General features: G+C 42.1%; 1 protein-coding gene across 1 annotated transcript in view; it reads right to left on the bottom strand.

The window, feature by feature from the left end:
- The window catches only part of SMS (spermine synthase), a 42,234-nt gene extending 21,909 nt beyond the window's left edge, over positions 1-20,325 (bottom strand). The window contains exons 1-2 of the mRNA XM_033051339.2: positions 20,161-20,325; positions 7,100-7,220 (exon numbers count right to left, since the gene is read on the bottom strand). Coding sequence (XP_032907230.1) covers positions 7,100-7,220; positions 20,161-20,212 — 173 coding nt within the window. The 5' untranslated portion in view covers positions 20,213-20,325. The remainder of the gene's footprint in view (positions 1-7,099; positions 7,221-20,160) is intronic.
- Positions 20,326-21,426: the final 1,101 nt, after the last annotated feature.

The raw sequence follows: 21,426 nt of genomic DNA, 5'->3' as shown, positions 1-21,426 counted from the left end.
GGAAATCTAAAATAAGTTTTATTAAAATTCAGAATGAATACTTTTTCCCAGCATCTGTAACTGTTGGCAGTGCCAGCTCATGTCTACCTCTGCAAGTCAGGAAGAGCAAACAAAGTTGCAAGAATTTGCCTATCACTACACAACTAATAAAACCAGTAGGAAGCAAGGCAGAGAAACAGAGTGCTTAAGCCACAACAACCATGGTACAACGAAAATATGCTGCTTGCTAGTCTATAAGGTCTGCTGGAACAGGTTTGTTGGTTTGGGCTTTTTAATTGAAAACAAGCCTAAGAAAACAGACACTTTCCTTCCCCTATATTTTCCTTTTCACTTCTGGAGGTGTGTGTCTTTTGTTTTCAAGGTGGTTGATTTTTTTGTTGGTTTATAAAAATATTCTATAGTAACTATTCAGATACATTCATCACATTCAAAGCTGAATAAAAATCTGTGAGAAACAAGCAATCCTGGAGCAAACCACAGTTTAGACTGGCAAAGAAATTGCAACAAACTCTCACTGATGAATACAGATGCAAAGTCAACAAAACTCCTACTGTATATTTACTATAGGAGTAAGAGCAAAGTTTCACCATGCTAAATACATTACATGAATAAACACTGAATCTTCAATGACTTGCAACCAAGAAAACAAGAGCTAAGGGCAGTGGGGAAGGACACAAGAAAACAGTGTAGCTGAGGCAACATCCTTCCCACTCCACAGAGAAGACAAAAAGAAACAGAGGCTAAAAGGGGATTACATAACGAAAGTGGAGGAGAAAAAGGAAGTGGAAGAGAAAAAACATACCCTGGGAAAAAAAAGAGTAGAAGAGACGAGAACAAGAATGGCTGAACAAAGAAAGAAGGGTATTCAGGGATAGAAATGCACTGGTACAACACAGAAACCTCAGATAAAGTTGTATCATTCTCTGAATGCTCCATTCTTTGCCTGTCTGCTCTTATCACCCCACTCAGCCCCAAAGGAAAACACAAACCAACTCATGCTGTGACAAAGTTTACATGATCTTCCATCTCCCCACCACTCCCACCGTTTTTGTCTCTTCCAGAGCTCCTTTTGCAAACAGTCAGCCTCAATAGGAACACCACCTCCCCCATGGTGCAGGGACCTTCAGTTCTCAGCTGCAGTCAGAGATAAAACCCTGAATATTCTGTTATCTGAAGATAACTTCTGGTAACTGTAAAACGGCCAAATTATGAAACTGTCTGAAGCAATTCAAGAATGAAAACACCTTGCTGGCTTTAGAACAGCAGAGATCTGCAGCTCTCATGTGTTACTACTGTCACCCAGTTCTTTTTGGAGGATGGGTCTGGGCAATCTGAGTCTTTCCTCAAGACTCTGCAGACAGGCCTCACCCCCAGGAAGAAAAGGCATTTTTATTTACTACACACATGCACACCCAGAGCCCATATATTGTCACTACCTTGGAGCAGCCCTCCCTCCATCCCAGACCTTCTCCACTAGGTGTCCTCTGACTCAGGTTTTTAGTTAGGGAACACAAAAGCCTACTAGGATTCTGTTTACATGAGGGTTTGGGGTTTTTTTAAAGGAGAGAAAGACATAAGAGCAAGAACTTAGAAGATGGAAGTACTGGTCACTCCAGCAGGTTTTGGACACAACCATTCACAGTAAAGAGACTGAAGTCCATAGGCCCTCAAAGCTGTGGCACTACAGACAGTTATGTATATGCAGTTTGTAACACAGCTCTAATTTGATTCCCTGAAAATTGGCATCATGGTGTCAAATTTTTTTTTTCACTGTTAGAAAAACTTTTCAGTTTATTTCTACATTCTGGGAGTTGTTGTTGGCACAAACAAGCAACAGATTGACTGTCCCATGACTAGAGTTGTCCTTTACATTAATTCCCTACAAGACTCACGTAGCTGTCATAAGATTTGACAGCTGACATCTTCACTTCCCTTGTGACTCCATGAGAGGCTCAGAAGGGGATGTCCCCACCCCTGCTTTGAGATGGGAACCAAAAGGGGCAGAGAGGAAAGTTGCTCTGAAAGTACAGCCACACAGCTTCAGATTTGTAAGTGCTATGACAGCATTGGAATGCAGTGACAACAGCACTGCAGAACCATCCACTTCACCTAGCTGTCACCTCTAGCAGAACAGCAGGATCCTGACACCTAGGGCAAGGGCAAAGAAATGAAAGGCAGACAGCAGGCTGTGTAATAGGACAAAAATTCAAGTTCCAGCTAGTTTATGGTAGAAGAAAACCAACCTGAGTGAAATTCAAAATTCTCAACAATAATACCGGTCCAGGCTGGTTATACTTTGTCTAGAAGTTATCTGGATGAAAACAGACACCTAAAATAAGCTAAAATGCCTGTAAAGATTTAAGGACACACCCAATAGTATAAGTGGACACAAAAAAGTGAACAGTCCAGTATTAAGTAGTATTAAGGCAGTAGTGGTAGGCCAAAGCTGAACTCACAAAAGAGTAACTAGCTTCAGTCAGCAGACAGCAAAGCTATGCTGGCTATTGTCGCTTTACATTTGTCTGCTTGGCAGAACATATATGAACACAGGTTTTTAGCAGCAGCAGCTCTTGTAATATGTGGAAGAGGGTTCTTTAAAACACTGAGAACAGTTTCCACTTTCTACCTATGAAAATACAGGAAAGATCACTTTAGAACCCAAATGAGAGGAAAAATAAAGTTTGCTACAAAATTAGCCCCTCCTGTCTCATCTTTCTGAAAAATGTAATACCTGTTTTAAAAAACAAGCCACCTGCCACACTTTTGATGTGTGCTTGCATGTAATTCCATCAAAGTAGCAAGGGGAAAAAATAACTCAGTGAGGAGGTATCCTCTTCCTTTCCATCTGGCAAGGAAATCTGCATGTGAAAAGCAGTCCCCACTGTAAGAATGCCTCCCTTGTTGCTGCACCTGCATATCTGTCACACCCTCCAAGGCAATACTCATGCTTTTGGTGCCTGTATGCAAACAGGTGTCAGCTACAGACAATTCTATTGAGTGCTGCATCCTAGCACCTGAACATCAGAAAACATTGGATGTCAACAAATAATTCCAAACTGCACAAATCAAAAAGTAACTGCTGGAAACAGAACTAGGAAGCAGAGATCAAAATATTCTAACCCAAAATATACCATCCTACCTTAGTTATCTGTACTGCAGAGTATGAAATACTGTCATCCCACATACCCAAGAAAGGATTTCCCAAACCACCACACCCAGAGAATAAAGCTGGATAGACAGACAGGTACCTACAAACTCCTCTTTACCCACCAAAGCTTTTATTCTTCTGAATTACTTTGAATCACTATAAAACAGAATAGTTTAATTATTTCAAAAACAGCTTGCCACTACTGCCAAACTACTGAGGGAGGAAATAAAAATTTGCTTATACTAGGAACACATAAAATTTTAAAAATGGCATGATATTGTTTCACTAAAACATACTCTTCTTAAAAGTCTTCACCTTAATTACAAAATACTTGAGGGACCTTAAGGAGCTAGGCCATCACATTTCTTCATTATACCACTAGCCCAGTTCTGTTTTTGCAGAATAAGAAAATTAAACCAATAAAAGTTACTATGGTAGCTGTTACTGATTTCTACCAACTGCTTCCTATTCTTCAGTCCATTTTTACACTCTAGGTCACTCCATAGCAATTACAACATTTTAGCTTGAAACAAAGAGCTGAGGAATGTTCATCCTGCTCCTTTAAAAGATGCTGTCTAGCATACAGAGTGGTTAGCAAAAGACTAACAAAGAAAAAGTAAACACTCCCCTCTCTTCCATGTTAACATATTCATCAGCATCTCAGACATACAAACCAAATTCAACAGGGTAAAGTTCTCACTGCTGTTAACAGTGCAGGCAAATGCCAGTAGGATTATACTTCTCTAAACAAGAATTCACACACTGAAGTTAAAAATGGATATGTGTATAGGGGAAGTCAGAGCTTTTCTAAAAGACATTCTTCTACTGTAGAAACAATGACTCAAATTTCAGGTTTTGGGGGTTTTTGAAGAACTTAAAGGTGGAACATGACAAAAGAAGGAGTACAGATGCACAAGGAAAAAACCCTCATAGCTCTATGCAGTATAATTGCCAAAGATTAGCTTCACTGATTTTTCTCCTTACCTTAGGTGTAACAAAACTTCTCAATCTGTTGAAATATACTGGGCACTATGACTCTGTGCAAAGTCACATATACATTAAATAAGATAAAAGCTTCACATGTTTTAAACCTAAATTTTAACTGTTTAGTCTAAAATAGTGACTTTTCAGTAAAAGCAAGCTACTTAATGTGATCCTACAAACCATTCTAGAAGAAATCTAAAAACACATAGCTTAGGAAAACAAGACTTCTGGGGCCTCAAAACTGGAAAGAGCTCCACTCTGGTACATGCTACTGTTCTCCAAGCAGTGCTTGGGCAAGGAGGTTGGCAAAGCAGAGAGGAATGATCCATCCCCACCACTTCAGAAGAGAACTTGAGTGGTTCAAGCGAGTCATTCCCTGTCCCACTCCAGAGCCTGTGTTGATATTCCCATTAGCAAATCTTCAGCTGAACCTCCCTCAATTAGGTTCTTTGTCAGAACAAATCACAAAGTAAATGGATCAGGTAGAGTTGCCACATATGACTTTTGCTTGCTTAGCTTTGGACAAAAGAGAACAGGGATCTGTTGCTTTGGCAATGACAACAGGAAAGCACATCTTAATCCCCAAATCAGCTCCAATTTGTTCAACCAGTGTCACCCTCCATGGGGCTGTCCACATGGTAGCTTTGTCAGAGTTTTGTCAACAGCAGTGCCCACAATTCCAGACTGCAGCACAGGGCACCCTGCAGGCTATGGGGGTAACCTCAGCAAACTCTGGTGTACAGACACTGTTTAACAACATATTATCTCATCTCAAATATTTTCCCAGGGATTAGTACTCAGCTTGTTACATCAACTGCACATCTGTCTTGCAATGGCTCAGTCACCTTTGGCTGGCTAAAAAGGCTTGTGTGCACAAGCTCACGAAACCCTTACTCTCAGCACCCACTCCATGTCTCCCAGGGAACTTGTGACAAGTTGAAGCCAGTCATCCTTAGAAGGGCTGCTCATGACATACCTACCCCTCCATTGCAATCCCTTTTTTCCATAGGAAAAAAACCACTTTTTTTCAGGGAAAGAAGAAAAATCCACATGCCCTGGCTGCTTTCTTCCTAGCTGTGTCAGGTAATATTTTTATGCTGACTAAAAATGTGTGATATTTTAGGGCAGACAAACTTGTTGATATTAAAATAAAGTCTATTTAGTCAGTTGAAATCCTCCATACGCTCATCAGTTCATTCTTACAACTTGTGAAATGTTTGTTTTGCAAGATTTTTCAACTGTCCAGTCTGTTGGGTTTTATGGGTTTACAACCTCATTTGTTTAAGCTAACTGAAACTACATCAAACAGAAATACAAACTACACTAGCAGAAATACAATGTTTAAGGTTATCTTAAAAATGGTATTCAAGCACTTTTTTAAAACCAAAAAAAACTGCTGAGGTTCCAAAAATCACAGAAAGTTCTCCTGTACATGTGTTCAGTTGACAGTGTAACAAGAGCAATCAAGACAGATTTTACAACCTAGGTTCTTATAAGAACCTTTCTCAGAAATGCTTCCAGGTGCCAGTTCACTTATCTCCTGGAAAGGTCAGGCAACAGAAGACTGCTTTATAAGTTCATGGAACATATCAAAAGACAGGCAGTTTAACTCTAAAACTGCTCCTTTAGAAGAAGTTGTCACCTTAAGCAGAATGATCAGATGAATTCACCAAGAGAAAACCCAATTTGAGAATTCACATCTCATGTCCCTCTAACACTCAAAGAAATGCTCCTGCAAGCAATATGAGGCCATGCAATCAAATATGCCCAACCTTTTAATCTCCTAACTTGTTTTTACTTTCAGGTACATTATCTTTGAATTCTTCAGAGGCTGTAGAACCTTGATATTCTCTTTCTACAAGAATTACATGAAAGCTTAGCTCAATAGAGGAAGGACAAAATAAGTAGCAAATTACCAACTTTGCTATCTTTTCACCGACTCGGAGACAAAAGGCTATTTAGCTATTTAAGGCTATTTAAATTATTCAGGAAAATATAAAAGCACATGTAGCTACAGAAAGAATAAACAAGGTTGTATAAAAGCAAGATAAAACTAACAGGTTTTTCTAGGCACATCAAGTATACAAAACAAATAATTTTGTGCCACATTTGAAAAGCTAACTGAAATATACTAAAAACTTGCACAGTTGAGAATGATAAACAGAACTACTCATATCCTACTTACTTGCTACCTTAGTTTGGGTCTCAAAAACTCCCCACTAGAAAATCCCAAACAAACAGAAACAAATCAAACAAACCCAACTAGCAAAAAAAAAAAAAAAAAAAAAGGGCAAGTAACCCCAAAGCAGCAACTGCCACAACAACATCACAACTATGTCAAGAACAGGTAACTGAATAACTATAAAGAAATGAAGTGCAATAAAATCATGGTAGTTACTTATAAATAGACCTGATTAATGTATACCATAATCAACTAACCCTCACACTATAGAGCAGCATCAGGAGATAAAGTGCATGTAGTTCTGTTAATCAGTTTGTCTCAGCTTTTGTGTCACTAATGACACCAATCACCCTTACGCTGGTAATTACTTCAGAAGCTACTTGAGAATTTGAGGCATGTAACAGCAGGTAAATAGAGACAGACACCAAAGCTGTCATTGTTCACCTGTTAAGTTAGAATCCAACATGTTTAGACATTTAATGGTAGAAAAATTACAAATACATTGAACTGACTTGAGCTGTCCTGCATCTGGAAGGATTAGTGTTGAGACCAAGGCACCATTCTACAGTACAGACCAGACTGACCAGTTCAACCTTCCACTATCCAAACTGCAAAATGACATAGTCCAGATCAGAAACAATATCCTGCTTTATCATAGCTATTTCATACACAAGGCTGATAAAAGCATAGCTTGCCCTGTCAACACTACAGAAGGTCCAACAGAGAGAGAAAGAAATAGTTTAAGTAATGACAATGGAGACATAATCCAAAGAAAATCCACTTACCTGCCATTTTTTTTAATGTAGGTTACTAAATAACCATGGTCTTCCCAGTTATGAACTGTTTCTGTCATTCCCTGCTCCTGAAAAATGGGCTGTAGAGCTTTAAGAACGGCATTACAATCAGCTGCAAGATTAAGAAAAAAAAATAATCAGTGAGGATTTTTCACTCAAGTTACTTCTGCCTTTTTGTAGAGGCTGGAACATGTTCCCTGGCAGCCTGGATTATTTTTTCTTTAAGTACCATTTGAACACACTTTCATGTATCTTCTCTTATGACCTCCATCTCCCCAGAGATTTCTCAGTGCATGGTATCCAAACAATTTCCTTTTAAATTGGTTTTCACACCTGAGCAAAAATGTTTATCTACTATGGATGTAATGAGTATTTTTATTACAGCTACTATTGACCATATACTGAACCAGAACCCACACAAGCCTCTACTCACATAATTACTGTTGAAATCATTTAACATACAAACAGCAATCCCAAAAAAACCACAGCACTGACAAGAAACCTTAAAATGTAAAGCTGCAATACTGGACAACTACAAAGGCTTTAAAGACTAACATCCTTTTTTTCTAACATCCAGGCGTAAGTTCCCCATTGAAATTTTCATATTATGGAAAAGATTTCTCAGAAGAGCACGCAAAAACTCACTTGGAAATAAATGACATTACTCTGGTACAACTACCTTCAAAAGCAAATTGTTAAGTTGTCCATAAAGGTATTTCTTCAGTCAGAATATTTTAAGTTCAGAAGTCTCAAGTTTACTGTATAGTTTTGTTAGGGTTTTGTTACCCACAACATAGCTTTAATGAACAGTTTTAGTTTCTTCAAATAGATGTTTCAAAAACAAATTGCAAGTTTTGCCCATTTACTTTGGAGTTGACAAGCTGAAACTGCACTTAGCAGAACTGGAGAAACTATCACATCAGTGCCAGTGAGGAAACCTAAAAAAAAAATTAATCTACAAGTTGTCCCAGCAAGGGAAGTAACATCACTCCTACTTCACAAAACACAGAGCTAAGCCACTGTGGTCATCCAACATGACAATAAAGTAACCAGGATTTAGTATCTCTACCACAGACATCACCTGACAGACATAGTATGGAGGCACAGTTCACAATCTAATGCTTCAGTACAGACACAATCTGCCCCACTGTGACTTTCTGACAGAGTTATTCCCAAGGTATTTTGTTTTACCCTGCTCCCAAAATGCATATACACTGGAAACCAGTAAAGGTAGCCTGCAGACACAATCAGTGATAGCTTCCAAGATAAAACAGTGGTAGAAGCTCCAAAGAACTGGAAAAAAAATCCATACCAAATAAATCAAAGTTCATCAATTATCTCTATCCAACTCCAGAGTAGGCTAAGCTAAAAATCTGATTGCTTGAAACTTATGTTTGCCCATATATAAACCTCAGACTTAAATTACCCCTGAATGTTTCAGCCAGACAGACTGAAGTAACTGGTAGAATATTTACTTTTCTTCAAACAGAATCAAGAGCAAGCCAATTCCTCAGTAGCCAAAGATACTAAATAAAAGTTGGAAGGGTTTGCTTATTGCTCCTCCTATCTAATCTTGATGCGTGTTCTGAGATAGATTTATTTTCCACCTTCAGCATCTCACTCATTAACTCCATGTTGCAAACAAAAGGAAAACAGAACCAACAAAACTAAATTCTGTTAGACCACAGTTAATTATTTAACTGCTGGCTCCTTCTTAGGAGCCCCACTGATGAAACACCACAGTCCCCTAGCACCACAAAACTTCTTCCTTCCCCTACCTTCCTATAATAAGCTGTATCATCTGTACCATTAAGTTTTTGGACTTCCTATCCAGTGTCAGGCTCCACCATGGCACAGGCAATAATTAAGGCTCAGAGTGCACAGCTTGCCTGCCCAGTAACCATGGTTACAGTAGTAATAAGTGGTCAAGCAATCAAACCAACATGTTTTTCAGACATCAAAAGAAGAGATAAATGGGGCCATAACTATGAGCCACAGTTCCTAAACTAGCTCTAACCTCTGCAGCCTTGCACCAGGAAGGGAACTTCGCAACACTCACTTTGAACTTGCAGCTTCTGGCAGGCATCAGCCCTATTTGAGAAGGTAAGAGCAGCTGCTCCAATACCAGCACATTCACAAAGAATTTTTGTCACTTCAGACATGTGGTCCCCACTTCTTCAGTAGCATTTGCTTCCTTGCCTAACTTCTTTACCTTCTGTCTTTTTCAGAAGAAATGCCCATCTCCATCCTTCACTTCTAAAGTCATACCCACAAAAACATTAAAGCTGTTTACTAATGCATGCCACACCCTGCTGGGACCAAGAGTAAAACGACATGGAACCGAAGTTGAACCAGTGCCCAACCAACTCCACTCCACTTCTGCAGCTCCTGCAAGGTAGCAGCAAGATGCTGAACAAACTGAAAGAACTGAAGTACTCATACCACATTTAGCCTGTTTTCAACAGCTTCAAGGAATCCTGCTAGGGGCATCTTGGCAGACACTGCAGGACAAATCATCGCTGATATTCTTCTGCTCCATGAACATACAAACCCCTTGCATACAGCTCAGCACTCAGCTCTTTACTAAGCACCCAGGCACAAGCCTGATTAAGCTCTCCCTATTATCATCCTAGCTTTAGGAAATTAAAACAACAACATGCTCTTTCACCAGGTATCCTTTTAATTATACCACACAAGATTTGCCTTGCGGGGGGCTAATTAATTCTCCCATGTTAGAGATTCCTTCATAAAATGTTTGAGGCATGAGTGGTTGCTTGAAGGCATCAGGAAGTTTCAGTAATCTCAGGATCTCTCACCCAAATCCACTTGTCACCACCTCACTCCAAGCTCAGATACGCTCTTATCAAGTACTGATAAGCAAATAGGACAATAGTGATTAAAACGATAGGGACACCCTTTTGAATCTACATCTAAATGTTTATTCAAGAAGTCATTACTTCTTTTTGGTGATTCAGGGACAAAACAAAAACTCTGGACACCAAGTATAAAATACTTGTTTAGGCATTTGATGATTATTTGCCAGAAGGAATGAAAAACGCCCAGAGTTTCAACTTTAGAGAACAGGAACAAAACCCATTATACACAGGATTTGAACTATATGTATTTTTCAGGAGAGTTAATGCCCAGTTTAGCAGAATGCTTTTGAACCTCAGCACATCTGAAGAGAAGACTTGCAGCAGCTGCAGATGTTCCTCTGAATTAGAGCAGCAAAGAAGTCAGTACTTGACAGTCATCTGTGAACATGATAGCAAAGTCCCGAGTCGCTGGAAGCATCCAGTCTGGCCTCATGCACAACACTGGCTAGCTCCACCCTGATACTTGAGCTCAGTGTTGGAGTCTGCTATTGAGCCAGACTATCTCTAAAAATATTCTGGCTTAAGACTTCTTCATGCCCTATGATTAACAACATTTCTGTAAACTATGGGAACAGATTAATTATCATTTGAGAATATTCACCCCATTTCCAACCTCAAATTTTTTTCACCATGATTTTCAATTACTTATCCTAACAGGAGAGAATATAGCATAACCAAAACAATAGAACACATTAAAGTACTTATATATGATTCTGCATCTGATGAATTTTCCCTTGGTAGCTAAATATTCAATAGAGAAAAGTGAAGAAAACAAATCAAACTAAGTGCTTCATTAAGAATACATTAAAGAGTTAGTATACTATTAGGAATCAAGATGCAGAATATGCTAATAGTAAATAGCAACCATTTACAATAGCTGGCATATTGTTTCAGCTCAGAGCTGTTTAGGTTGTTTCAACATAATAAATCTTTGTTTTCCAAGTCTGATATCCTTACACACAGGCACTCATCCTATCAACTCCAATCCTTCAAAAATCTCACAGCAAAAGGAAATAGAGACAGGGTGGAGGGCACCATACACAAGTGATGAAGGGAACACTTCAGAAGAAGTTGACAGACAAAATTCATTTCTAGGCAGCTGGGGTCCAGGGGCAGTTCAAGAAGAGCAGCAGGAGGGGGTGCCTGCAACCTGCTGCACACCTGACTGCTCTGGCACTGAGCCCACCAGTCAAGCTGCTGGCCCCCTGCATCACCACCTCTTACTGCAAATAGTGTCCTCAGGTTCAGGTATACAGGGAATCTCTCATTCACAGCCTAATCCAAGGCATTTTTCCAAACCATATTGTATCTCAATCTCAACCTCTCAAGGCACTGCAGAATTAAGAGGTGTGCAGCAGAAATGTTTAGTGAGCAAACTATTCATAAACTTTAAAGATCCAGAGCCAAGGAGAAGGTTCAGGCTCATGAATTTTCCATGTCTTAGATTTCCTTTAGCACTTGAGAAAACAAAAATAAACAAAAAAAGCTAAAAGTCACAACAGTTTATGGAAAGTCAACAGCTGCCTCCTTCTCTTAGGTCCCTCTCTCCACTGCACATGAGAGGATAGAGCAGTACCTAATAATCTGCAGATAACTTATCACTTAGTCATCAACTCCTGCATATCAATATTTTTGTTAAGAGTTAAAAAACTTGAGAATTGTGCTTCTTTAGTCCTAGTTAAAAGAACCTGCCTTCATGGAAAATAAGTGAGGAGAGCACACTGGCGTTTGAAATATACTATCTAGAGAAGTTTTCACATCAGTATCACAGGCTCAACTAAAGCCAGAATGCCAACAGCTGCCTAAACTGAACCTTGTCCTCCAACAACAAAACAACCCCACACCTCACAAGAATGAGTACCACCTCTCCAAGACCCCTGCTTCCATAACTGACCAGAACAAAGTAGGTAGCTTTTTCCTGCATGTTAACAGATGCAAAATTAATAACAACTGGCTTTAGCAACATACACCTTTGGGGTATTCAGTTTCAAAGTCTCCCATGAGAACACACACACACGAAAAATCCTTTGTTTTGTCCTTGCCAGCTCTGCAAAAGAAAACAGCAGGAAGCAGAAAATCATACAAAAATTACACTTTTCAGTCAATTTGCACCCATGAGGACCATCCTCATTATGTTGACTTAGACACAGAAGCCAACAAATCATGTATGGCATGAGGCTTAAGGAGACAGCAGGTAGAAATAGTCATTTATTACTCATTTATCCATGAGACAACAGATAACCAAGTTTTCTAGTGCACCCACTCTTATTGCATTGTGTATTACACAAGAGTAGAAGGCTGATTTTTCCAAAAGTTTCCACCTCTCCCACTCCCATTTTTAAGGAGTGAACACAGGCAAACCCAGATACACTGTGTCACATCAGCAAGTGCAGGAACTTACTGGCACTTCCATGTGGTCACCACAGCCAATAGGAGTCACTCTGTGCTTCCAAGCATTTCTTTAGGAACTTGTGGGTAAAACAACCATCAGAACAAGCTCTCAAAGTATTAACAACACCCAGCTACAAAAAGGAGAATTCAGCACTGACTCTTCCCCTCACTACCACCACCTTTGTATTAGATCCCTAATCACTTTCAAGGGAGAATTCCACAGAAGATCTCACATTTTCAGCAAATATAGGTCTACGAGATCCATTGACTTCCATAATGGAATAAATATACTAAGTAATTCCTTGATCCTTCCTGTACTTGATTCGTTGTATTTGGGCCATCAAAAAACTAAGTTACTGCACAAACACAAGGTGCCTCTGCTTGTGGATTCAATACCAATATCTGAAGGCTCACTCACTATGACTACTGTAGCACAATGTATTAGGGAAAATTAGAAAAAGAGTCCACCACAGACACCAGTAGAGGGGTTTCCCTTGTTAGTTTTTGGCAAAGTTTTAGAAGACCATGCTGGAAGCACACCAGGGACCATATTTTCAACCACTATTAGAGTCTACCCCATTCACTCTGACACTTACAAATTATTTTTTTCTCTATTTTTAATTAAATATATGCTTTAAAAGCTTTAGTATCAACAAATGTAGTTTCAATGTCTTAACAACCTTCATTTGTCTCCCACAACACAACTGAAGTCCACCACCTGGCATATAAAAACCACTAACATTTTAAACCTTAGTATCTGTTGAAATAGTTGTAGCCCTTCCACACACACACAAAAAAAGCCTGTAGAGAAGAAAGCATACTTGGTAACAGAACTTCAGCATGTCCAAATAATACCAGCTTCTTCTAGTCCTTCCATCTTTCAAGGCACTATAATCACCTATGACCTGATCATCTCCTAGAAAAAAAATAAGCATAATACTTGTACTATGTACTTTCCTCTCCTTTTCAGTATCTTGATATTTAAGAGGCATATGTAAATATGTAATGTATCTTAAATGGGAAATACTGATGTGCCAAAAACAGTTTTCACTTCTAGCAAGAATTTGGTCTACAGCCTCAAACCACAGCCTTACAAAAAAGTATCTCACACTGTTGGCCATCAACTTTGTAGGTGACAGTTCCTTCATGTCTGAGCAAGCAGCCACTGAAAGCTTGACATCATGCTGGAGAATCAGATAATTATATTTTCAGAGTTCCAGTCACAAAGCATTTTAATCTACAAACCTAGAAACCAACAAAAGCAGGGAATGAGTTCATAGCAGTCCTAACTGCTAAAAATGGAAAGCTATTAATACCTGTATTAACACCTCCTGACAAGCCCCATTTGTGCTCAGACACTCAGCAGGCCAGCTCTCAGTGCAGGCCTGCCAGAATTAAACTGTTGAGACCTGCAGGGCTCAGCTCACAACAGCCCAGACAAAGGCACAGGCTGAGCCCACACCACTCAAGAGGGCTGCTAAGGAAACCACCAAAACAGACCCATTCCTGAACTGCAGTTGCAAACACACCTTTAGCCACGGTTTATAACAGAGTTGCAAGCTCCAGAAACATCTGAGTCTTCTTTAATCCTTATTTACATGGTCTTCACATACAGATCATAGCTTAGGAGTCAACAAATTTTACTCACATACCATAAATCAATAAGTTAAGGAGATAAGCCTATCATCTGCATGTTATCACTGCAATCAGTTGTTTCAGCACTTCAGACAATCCAACGCTTGACAGAACCAGTCAAATTTAGCTACAAGGATCAGAGATACCATTCCTTCACAAGAAGTTCAAATATACTTGATGTGTTTTTACAACTAACTCCAGCCAGCTTCAGCCACAAAAGCAAAACCTGTCTCACAGGAAAAAGCAAAGCCCTAGCACCTCTAATATATCAAGCAACAAAAGCACCCACAAGAGAACATCAAATTAAAAGTAACTCTTCCACATAGGTAACTACTCAAATCTTTTATTGATGAATTTCATCTATAATCTCAGGTTCAAACTAATGCTGAACTCAACATCTTCTTGCTTCTTCATACATAAGAGTCACTTATAAGAACCCACATTTTTTTCCACAACTGAGAAAGAAACCTCAAGTTTAAGTATCAAGTCTTCAATGCCAGTTATCTCTTGCTGAATTCTCTGCTATTTCCACACTTAATATGGGATGAACAATGATTCAACATCTAGAACTGCTGATTATCTGCTAAATAAAACAAACCAGCAGCAGCTCCAAATTGTCTTCACTACAGCAAGACAGCTCAAAACACAAAAGCAACTGAACTCATGCAGCATTTTCCCAGGTAGTAATCAGGGTAGGAATTCTAGAGATGGTAGCAACAAAGAGCCAATACAGCACCATCACCCCAGCATTTAGCTCCCTTAAACACTCCTCTTCGCAGGAGATTACCCTTTCAGAGCACCATTTTCTTAATTAGTACTTAAACTAAGGAGACTCAACAAAAAAAAAACTTTAAAAAGCTGTAAAACTCAAAACCTTGTAAAGTCTTCTCCCCCTTCAAAAGCTCAGATCAGCACAGCTGAAAATAAGCACATAAAACTTCAGTACTGCTCTATGAAGAGCATTAAGACTTCCAACCCAAACAAAGACAGGAATGAAAATATTATCTTAACGGCATTCAGCTCAAGTATTTAACAATTTGATAGCCTAAGTAAAAACTTCAGTACTGAAAGAATATTTAGGAGAGTAACTCAGAACACCTGACAGTTAAGATTTATCTCCCTGCAGTGTCAGAAGTGAGCAGTGGACCCAACTCTGCAGACAGGAAGAAAGCTACTGACAGAGGATGCTCAGCCCACAAAAGGTCATTCTCTTCTTTCTAGCTCCTTGAAAAATATTAGTTTGAGGAATACCAAATCATGTGCACACACACATTCACTTAATTTTATTTTTTAAATTTGAGCATTGCCCTACCTGCACTCACTCCAACCCCAGCATTTCCAGAGTGTGTGATTCATCCAAGAGCTTCCTAAGCATTTTAGGTGTATGTTTTGTGTGTCACTGTGCCAGCTCAGGTAATCACTGCTGTCTTCCACCAGCTCACTCATTTGTGCCCTCACCCTGAGTATTGTAAGCACAACTGTTTGTTTGTACCATGAACTATGTATATAATCCCTCCAGCAACAATCTCAAAGAGCAAACATGGAGACAATTATAACTCATTTCCAACTAATTTGCCTTTCAAAGCAACTTTTTGAAGCAAAAACCACAAGTCTCACAAGTCTCCTTACTGTCTCTCCTCCCACCCTTAGAGAAACCTGAAGAACATTAATCAGTTCAATATTCAAACAACCAAGAAAATTAAGCTTAGATGACACATTCATGCATGGAAAAACTCCCATGTGCAAGCAGATTTACAGCATACAGTAAATCTAAAATCAACTCTGTACAGGTATAAGGCATCAAATATCTACAGACTTTCATAATAAAGTCCTCAAACTAAGTAACTTGAGGAGTCTCAAATTCATCTCTTCTGACTAACAAAGACACAACTAAAGCTTTCTATGCCCCAATTAAAGAAGTCCAGAGAGCTGTGTCCATTTTTATGAATGTTAAAGTAGTCTTCTTATATTTTAGGATAGGGAACACTATGCTGTTTGCCTGCTAAAGTAGTCTGTTTAACTCCAGGGTCACAGATAAGCAAAATACTTCTGTGCAGAGGGCTGAGCTCTAGAGTTGCTAATTTAATCAGCTCTTGAAAAGACCACAACTGAAACTCAGGCTATGCTATCTAGCTATCAAAGATTCATCCCTGCTTATATTTTTAACTATTATTATTCCTAAAAATCTACTGAGATACCTAATTAGAGGAAATTTTTATAAGGACAGGCAAAAGAGCCTTTTGTTTTTACTAGTATACAGATTTTTGTAGTACATGAAAAAAAATGAGAAGTTGGAAAAAAACTCAGCAGAAGTACATGGCTTTAATCATCTCATGCAACCCCATTTTTATTGACATTGCTGGCATTTCCAACAACCTCACAGAAGTGAAGACTGCAACCACTAAGAAAAGGCTACATAAGAGTTACCATTCTCAAGATTCTTGCTGAGTACATTGAGTCCTGAAAAACGCACATGGCAAGCTCCACAGTCCAATACTCCAAGACAACTGGAGCACCTGAAGAAACCAGGGCTGTTTTTGGGAAAGGGTTTGTAACACACCAAGTAAGTCAGCCAGTGAGAACAACTCAGCAGAATGTGTACCATTCTGCAGCACAAGCAGTTCTAACAGCTGCACAAATATCAACACATGACAAAATTTCATCTTCCTCATGCAGAGCTGTGCCCTGTGGATCTTTTCCCTGCCAGCAACAAAGCCTCCATCCTTTACTCACAGAGAACCTCAGAAGACTGAGGGTAAAGACAAGTCACACATATCAGAGAACAAAGTAATAAACACATCCCAGAGAACTGTTAACATCACAGCCTTTATAATCATCTTCAGTCTTGATGGTAGGCACTTACAATGACACCTTTGGATAACTGCAGTTAAAAGTGAACAGGGAGAAACACATACACATTATTTCAACCATGTATAATGACTGTCAGACCAAGTAGATTCTTTAAAAAGCCCTACCATTACCATGTACAGTTATTGCAAGATGCATTGCAATGAAGCAAACTATCGTACAACCTTCCTACAAAGTACAGATGCCATTTATCTGGACTTCTGTAAAGCCTTTGACACAATCCCCCACAACATCCTCCTCTCTGAATTGGTGGACTCAGTGGGTGAACTGTTTGGTGCATAAGAAAGTGGTTGGATAGTCACATCCAGAGGGTTGTGGTCAATGGCTCAGTGTCCCAATAGATATCAGTGACAAGGGGTGCCCCTCAGGGGTCCATACTGGTACCAGCTATTTAATATCTTCATTAATGACACAGACACAGCAGTTGCAGAGGGCACCGAGCTGAGTGGTGTGGTCACCACACCTGAAGGATGGGATGGCATCCAATGGGATCTGGACAAGCTTGAGAAGTGGCTCATGGGAATCTCATGAGGTTAAACAAGACCAAGTGCAAGGGGCAGCACCCAGGTCTGGGCAACTCCTTGTATCAACAAAGGCTGGGGATGAAGAGATCAAGAGTAGCCTAGAAGGACTTGGGAGTGCTGCTGGGTGAGAGGCTGAACACGACCCAACCACAGGCATTTACAGCCTGAAAAAACCAACAGTGTCCTGGGCTGCATCCAAAGCACTGAGGGCAGGAGGGTGAGGAAGGGGATTCTGCCCCTCTGCTCCAGTGAGACCCCACCTGCAGAGCTGCCTCCAGCTCGGCAGTCCCACCACAGACAGGAACATGGACCTGCTGGAGCCGGTCCTGAGGAGGCCACCAAGACAATCAGAGATAGAGAATCTCTTCTAAAAGGAAAAGCTGAGAGAATTGGGATTGCTCAGTCTGGAAAAGAGAAGGCTTTGAGGTGACCTAATCACAACCTTTCAGTATCTAAAGGGAATTAAAAGAATGCTGGAGAGAGACTTTTTCAAAAGATCCTGGAGTGGCAAGGGGGAACAGCTTCAAACTGAAAGACAGTAGAGTGTGGTTAGATGTTAAGAAAAATTTCTTTACTGTGAGGGTGTTGAAGCACTAGGACAGACTGCCCAGAGAAGCTGTGGATACCACATCCCTGAAAGTGGTCAAGGCCAGGTTGGACAGGGTTCAACACAACCTGACCTAGCCCAAGGTGTAGCTGCACATGGCAGGGAGGTTAGAAGTGGATAACCCTTACAATCCCTTTTAACCCATCCATGATAAGTTGGCAACTTTTGTTATATTAATATCTATACAAAAATGTAGATTTGTCAAAACCAAGGACACAGTTAAAGTTTTGAGGAACAAGGAGTGTGCATTTACCAAATTTACAGATTCTGTCTTCTCCAGAATGAAGAAAGATGCAACAGCTTTAGCTGAGACCTAGAAGTAATGTGTTATCCTCACAAGATTTCACATTAAATTTTACTAAATGCCATTTCATGGCATTCCAGACCATTCAGAAGTCTAATTGTCTGCCTAATTTCGAGAAAAAAACCTCAATTAGTACACAATCTATGATTAAGGTATAAGGTTTAATTCCTGCAACACAAAATACACATGCACACTCACCATTTTTTTCTATTTAGATGACTCTCTGTGCTTTGGACCATAAACACTAGATGAGAGGAAAAACCCCAAATAAAAAGTGCAAACCAACTACTGAGCTGGAACAGCTGAAAAAGTCCTTCATATCTCACTGTAGATGTTTGTTTTGCTGAGATAAATGTGAGAAGGGAAAAATGCTTCTTCCTTCCTTTGATCTACACAGCAACACTTCTACAGTAGGTCCATCAACCCATCCCCGTTTAGGTACATTCATCTTCGTCAGAGAATGATGCAAACATCCTCCTCAAAAGTAAAGGTAAGAGGAAAAGCCTACCTAAAATTAAAGCGATACTTAAGATCCTTACCACATTCTCTAATTAACATCATTGCTTCTTATATCATAGAGAAGCTAACATACCTATGGCTTATTTTCAATACCCCTACTTTATCCCTGGCAATGTTGACCCTTTTGAAAAAGCCAGTCATTGCCATAGACAACAGGCACTCCTGAGCCCATGATAGTTCAGGGAACTACAGAGGCAAACGGGTCATTGCGAGGGCTGGTTGGTTTCTATGAAACTAGTCTTTACACTAGCCTAGCTTACCAATTCTGCACGTACTAGTCAAGCACAAGGTGCAAGGAAAACAGCAGGACTCTCTCATTTGCCATTAGGTCACCATTAGAGTGGCTAACCCGCCCTGAAAAAATACTCAGTGTAAAAGGGAAACTGAAAGCTTTTCACCGTGAAAACCAGAGCCCACTAAAGCGCGCTCTTTGGGAACAACTGCGGTAACACCTTCCCCTCCCTGCTCCGGGCTCTCTGAAGTGCACATGCAGCAATGCCACAAAGGGTACAGCTCGCAGCAAAGCCCCTGGGGTTAGGAACCTCTTTATCAAACCAAGCTTTTAACAGACTTCGGCTGCAGATGCAGGGAGCTGCCTGCACAGTGGCAGTGGGAAAGAGAAAGGGGTTCGACCCAGGAGGCCAGGCCAGCCCAGGGCGGGTGCCGGGAGCGGGAAGGCCACAGCGAGCCCGCGGCCTGGCTCAGCACTCAGCGAGGCGCTTTGGCGCCCACGGCACTGGCCCCTTCCCCCACCGAACCTTCCCACCCCGCTCGAAACGTGGTTGTCGCCGCAGCTCCCGGCCCGAACGCGTCCCCTGCAGATACCCGAGGGGTCCGGCCCTGCCACAGCCCGCAGGCCAGCGCTAACCGCGTCCTGTGCCGGGTTCGAGCAGCAGCGCAGTGACACCGCGCTCCCGCCTCGCTCGGCGGCCGCCAGCCCGGCTCGTCGCGTCCGCCTCGAGCGCGGTGCAGCCGCAGCGGCCTCGGGGGTGCCTGGGCCCGGCCGCTCGCCAACGGCGGGCTCGCCTTCCCTTCCCCCGGCCCTGCGGTTCGGCACCTCCCGCCCGCGCCCCCAGCCCCCGCGGGGAAAAGGCGCCCGCACGTCCCCCCGGCCCAGCCGTCTCCCCCCCGGGCGGGAGGCCGCAGCGCCGCCCGCCTGCCCAGGGACAGAGGCGGGTACCGCGGGCAAACACGGCCCGGCGGGAACGCCGGGGAAAGGGCCGGGGGGGAGGCGACGCCGCGCGGGCCTCATCCTCGGCAGCCCCGGCCAGACACCGACACGCGGGTGGGGAATGTGCGCGATCCCCGCTGCCTTCGGTCCCGGTTACCTGTGGCGCCGAGCAGAAAGTCCAGGGTGCTGTGCCGCGCTGCTGCTGCCATAGTGAGGTAGAGCCCTGTGCCATGCCTGGAGTGGCGGCGGCGGCGCGGCCCGTGCGGCGGAGCGGCCCTATATGCGCGGGGGCTGCTGCGGCGCCGCGGGGGGGAGCCGGCGGGGCGGGGCCGGGGCGGGCCGGGGCGGGCCGGGGGAAGCGGCGGGCCCGGAGAGCCCGCGGGCCCGGACAGCCCCGCGGAGCCCTTGCGGGGTGCGGCGCACCCGCCCCCTGAAATCCCGTATCGGTGTCCCGGCGGCGGCAGCAGCCATGGGGCCGCTGTGTGTCACCTGCTGCCCGCCGTGGGCACGGAGGGGGCCCGTGTCCCTCCCTGCGGAGGGACCGCCACCAGGGAGTCTTTAAAGCCTTTTGTTTAAAGTCTTTTTATTCATAAGGGATAACTGTTAAACAGCGTGCTGAAGCCACAAATTACCTGAATCGCATGCAATTACAAGCCCAGAAAAACAGTGTCCAGGAGTAGTTAGCTACAGGACTGATCGCACGATCACAGCATCACAGAATCAATTAGGTTGGTAAAGACCTCTGCGATTATCGAATCCAACCTATGGCCGACCACCACCGTGTCAACCAGACCATGGCACTGAGTCCTTCCTTAAACACCTCCAGGGATGGTAACTCCACCAGCCTCCTGTGCAGCACATTCCATTAACCTTTCTCTGAAGAAATTCCTCCTAATGTCCAACCTAATCTCCCCAGGACTGTGTCCTTTCATCCTGTTGCAGGCTGCCGGGCAGACGAGACCAAGCCCCATCTGTCTACAGTCTCCTTTCAGTTAACTGTAGAGAGCATAAGGTCACCTCTCTCATTTTCTGCAGGCCAAATAACCCCAGCTTCCTCTGCTGTTCCTCATCAGGCTTGTGCTCCAGACCCTTCCCCAGCTCCATTGTCCTTCTGTGGACATGCTTCAGCCCCTCAATGTCTTTCCTGAATTGAGGGGCCCAGAATTGGACACAAGACTCCAGGTATGGCTCACCAGTGCTGAGAACAGGGGAAGATGTTTGGCTGTGTCAGTTATTAGGAGCTTTGCCAGCTGGCAAATTCCTTTAATTTTATTGCATGAATGAGAATGGAATTGCACAATGCCATGGCATCAATGGTTTCACATGATTCCAAAATTTAATGAAGAGATTTACAAATAATTGTTAGTGTGTAATCTAATGTGCTACCGTGATTATTTCCATAACTTTCAATAAGGTTTTGTTC

The sequence above is a fragment of the Catharus ustulatus genome, chromosome 2 (genome assembly GCF_009819885.2).
Source record: "Catharus ustulatus isolate bCatUst1 chromosome 2, bCatUst1.pri.v2, whole genome shotgun sequence".
In the NCBI taxonomy this organism is placed as follows: domain Eukaryota; kingdom Metazoa; phylum Chordata; class Aves; order Passeriformes; family Turdidae; genus Catharus; species Catharus ustulatus.
Note: the sequence above shows the minus strand (reverse complement) of the source record. Positions and strands in the feature narration are given on the sequence as shown.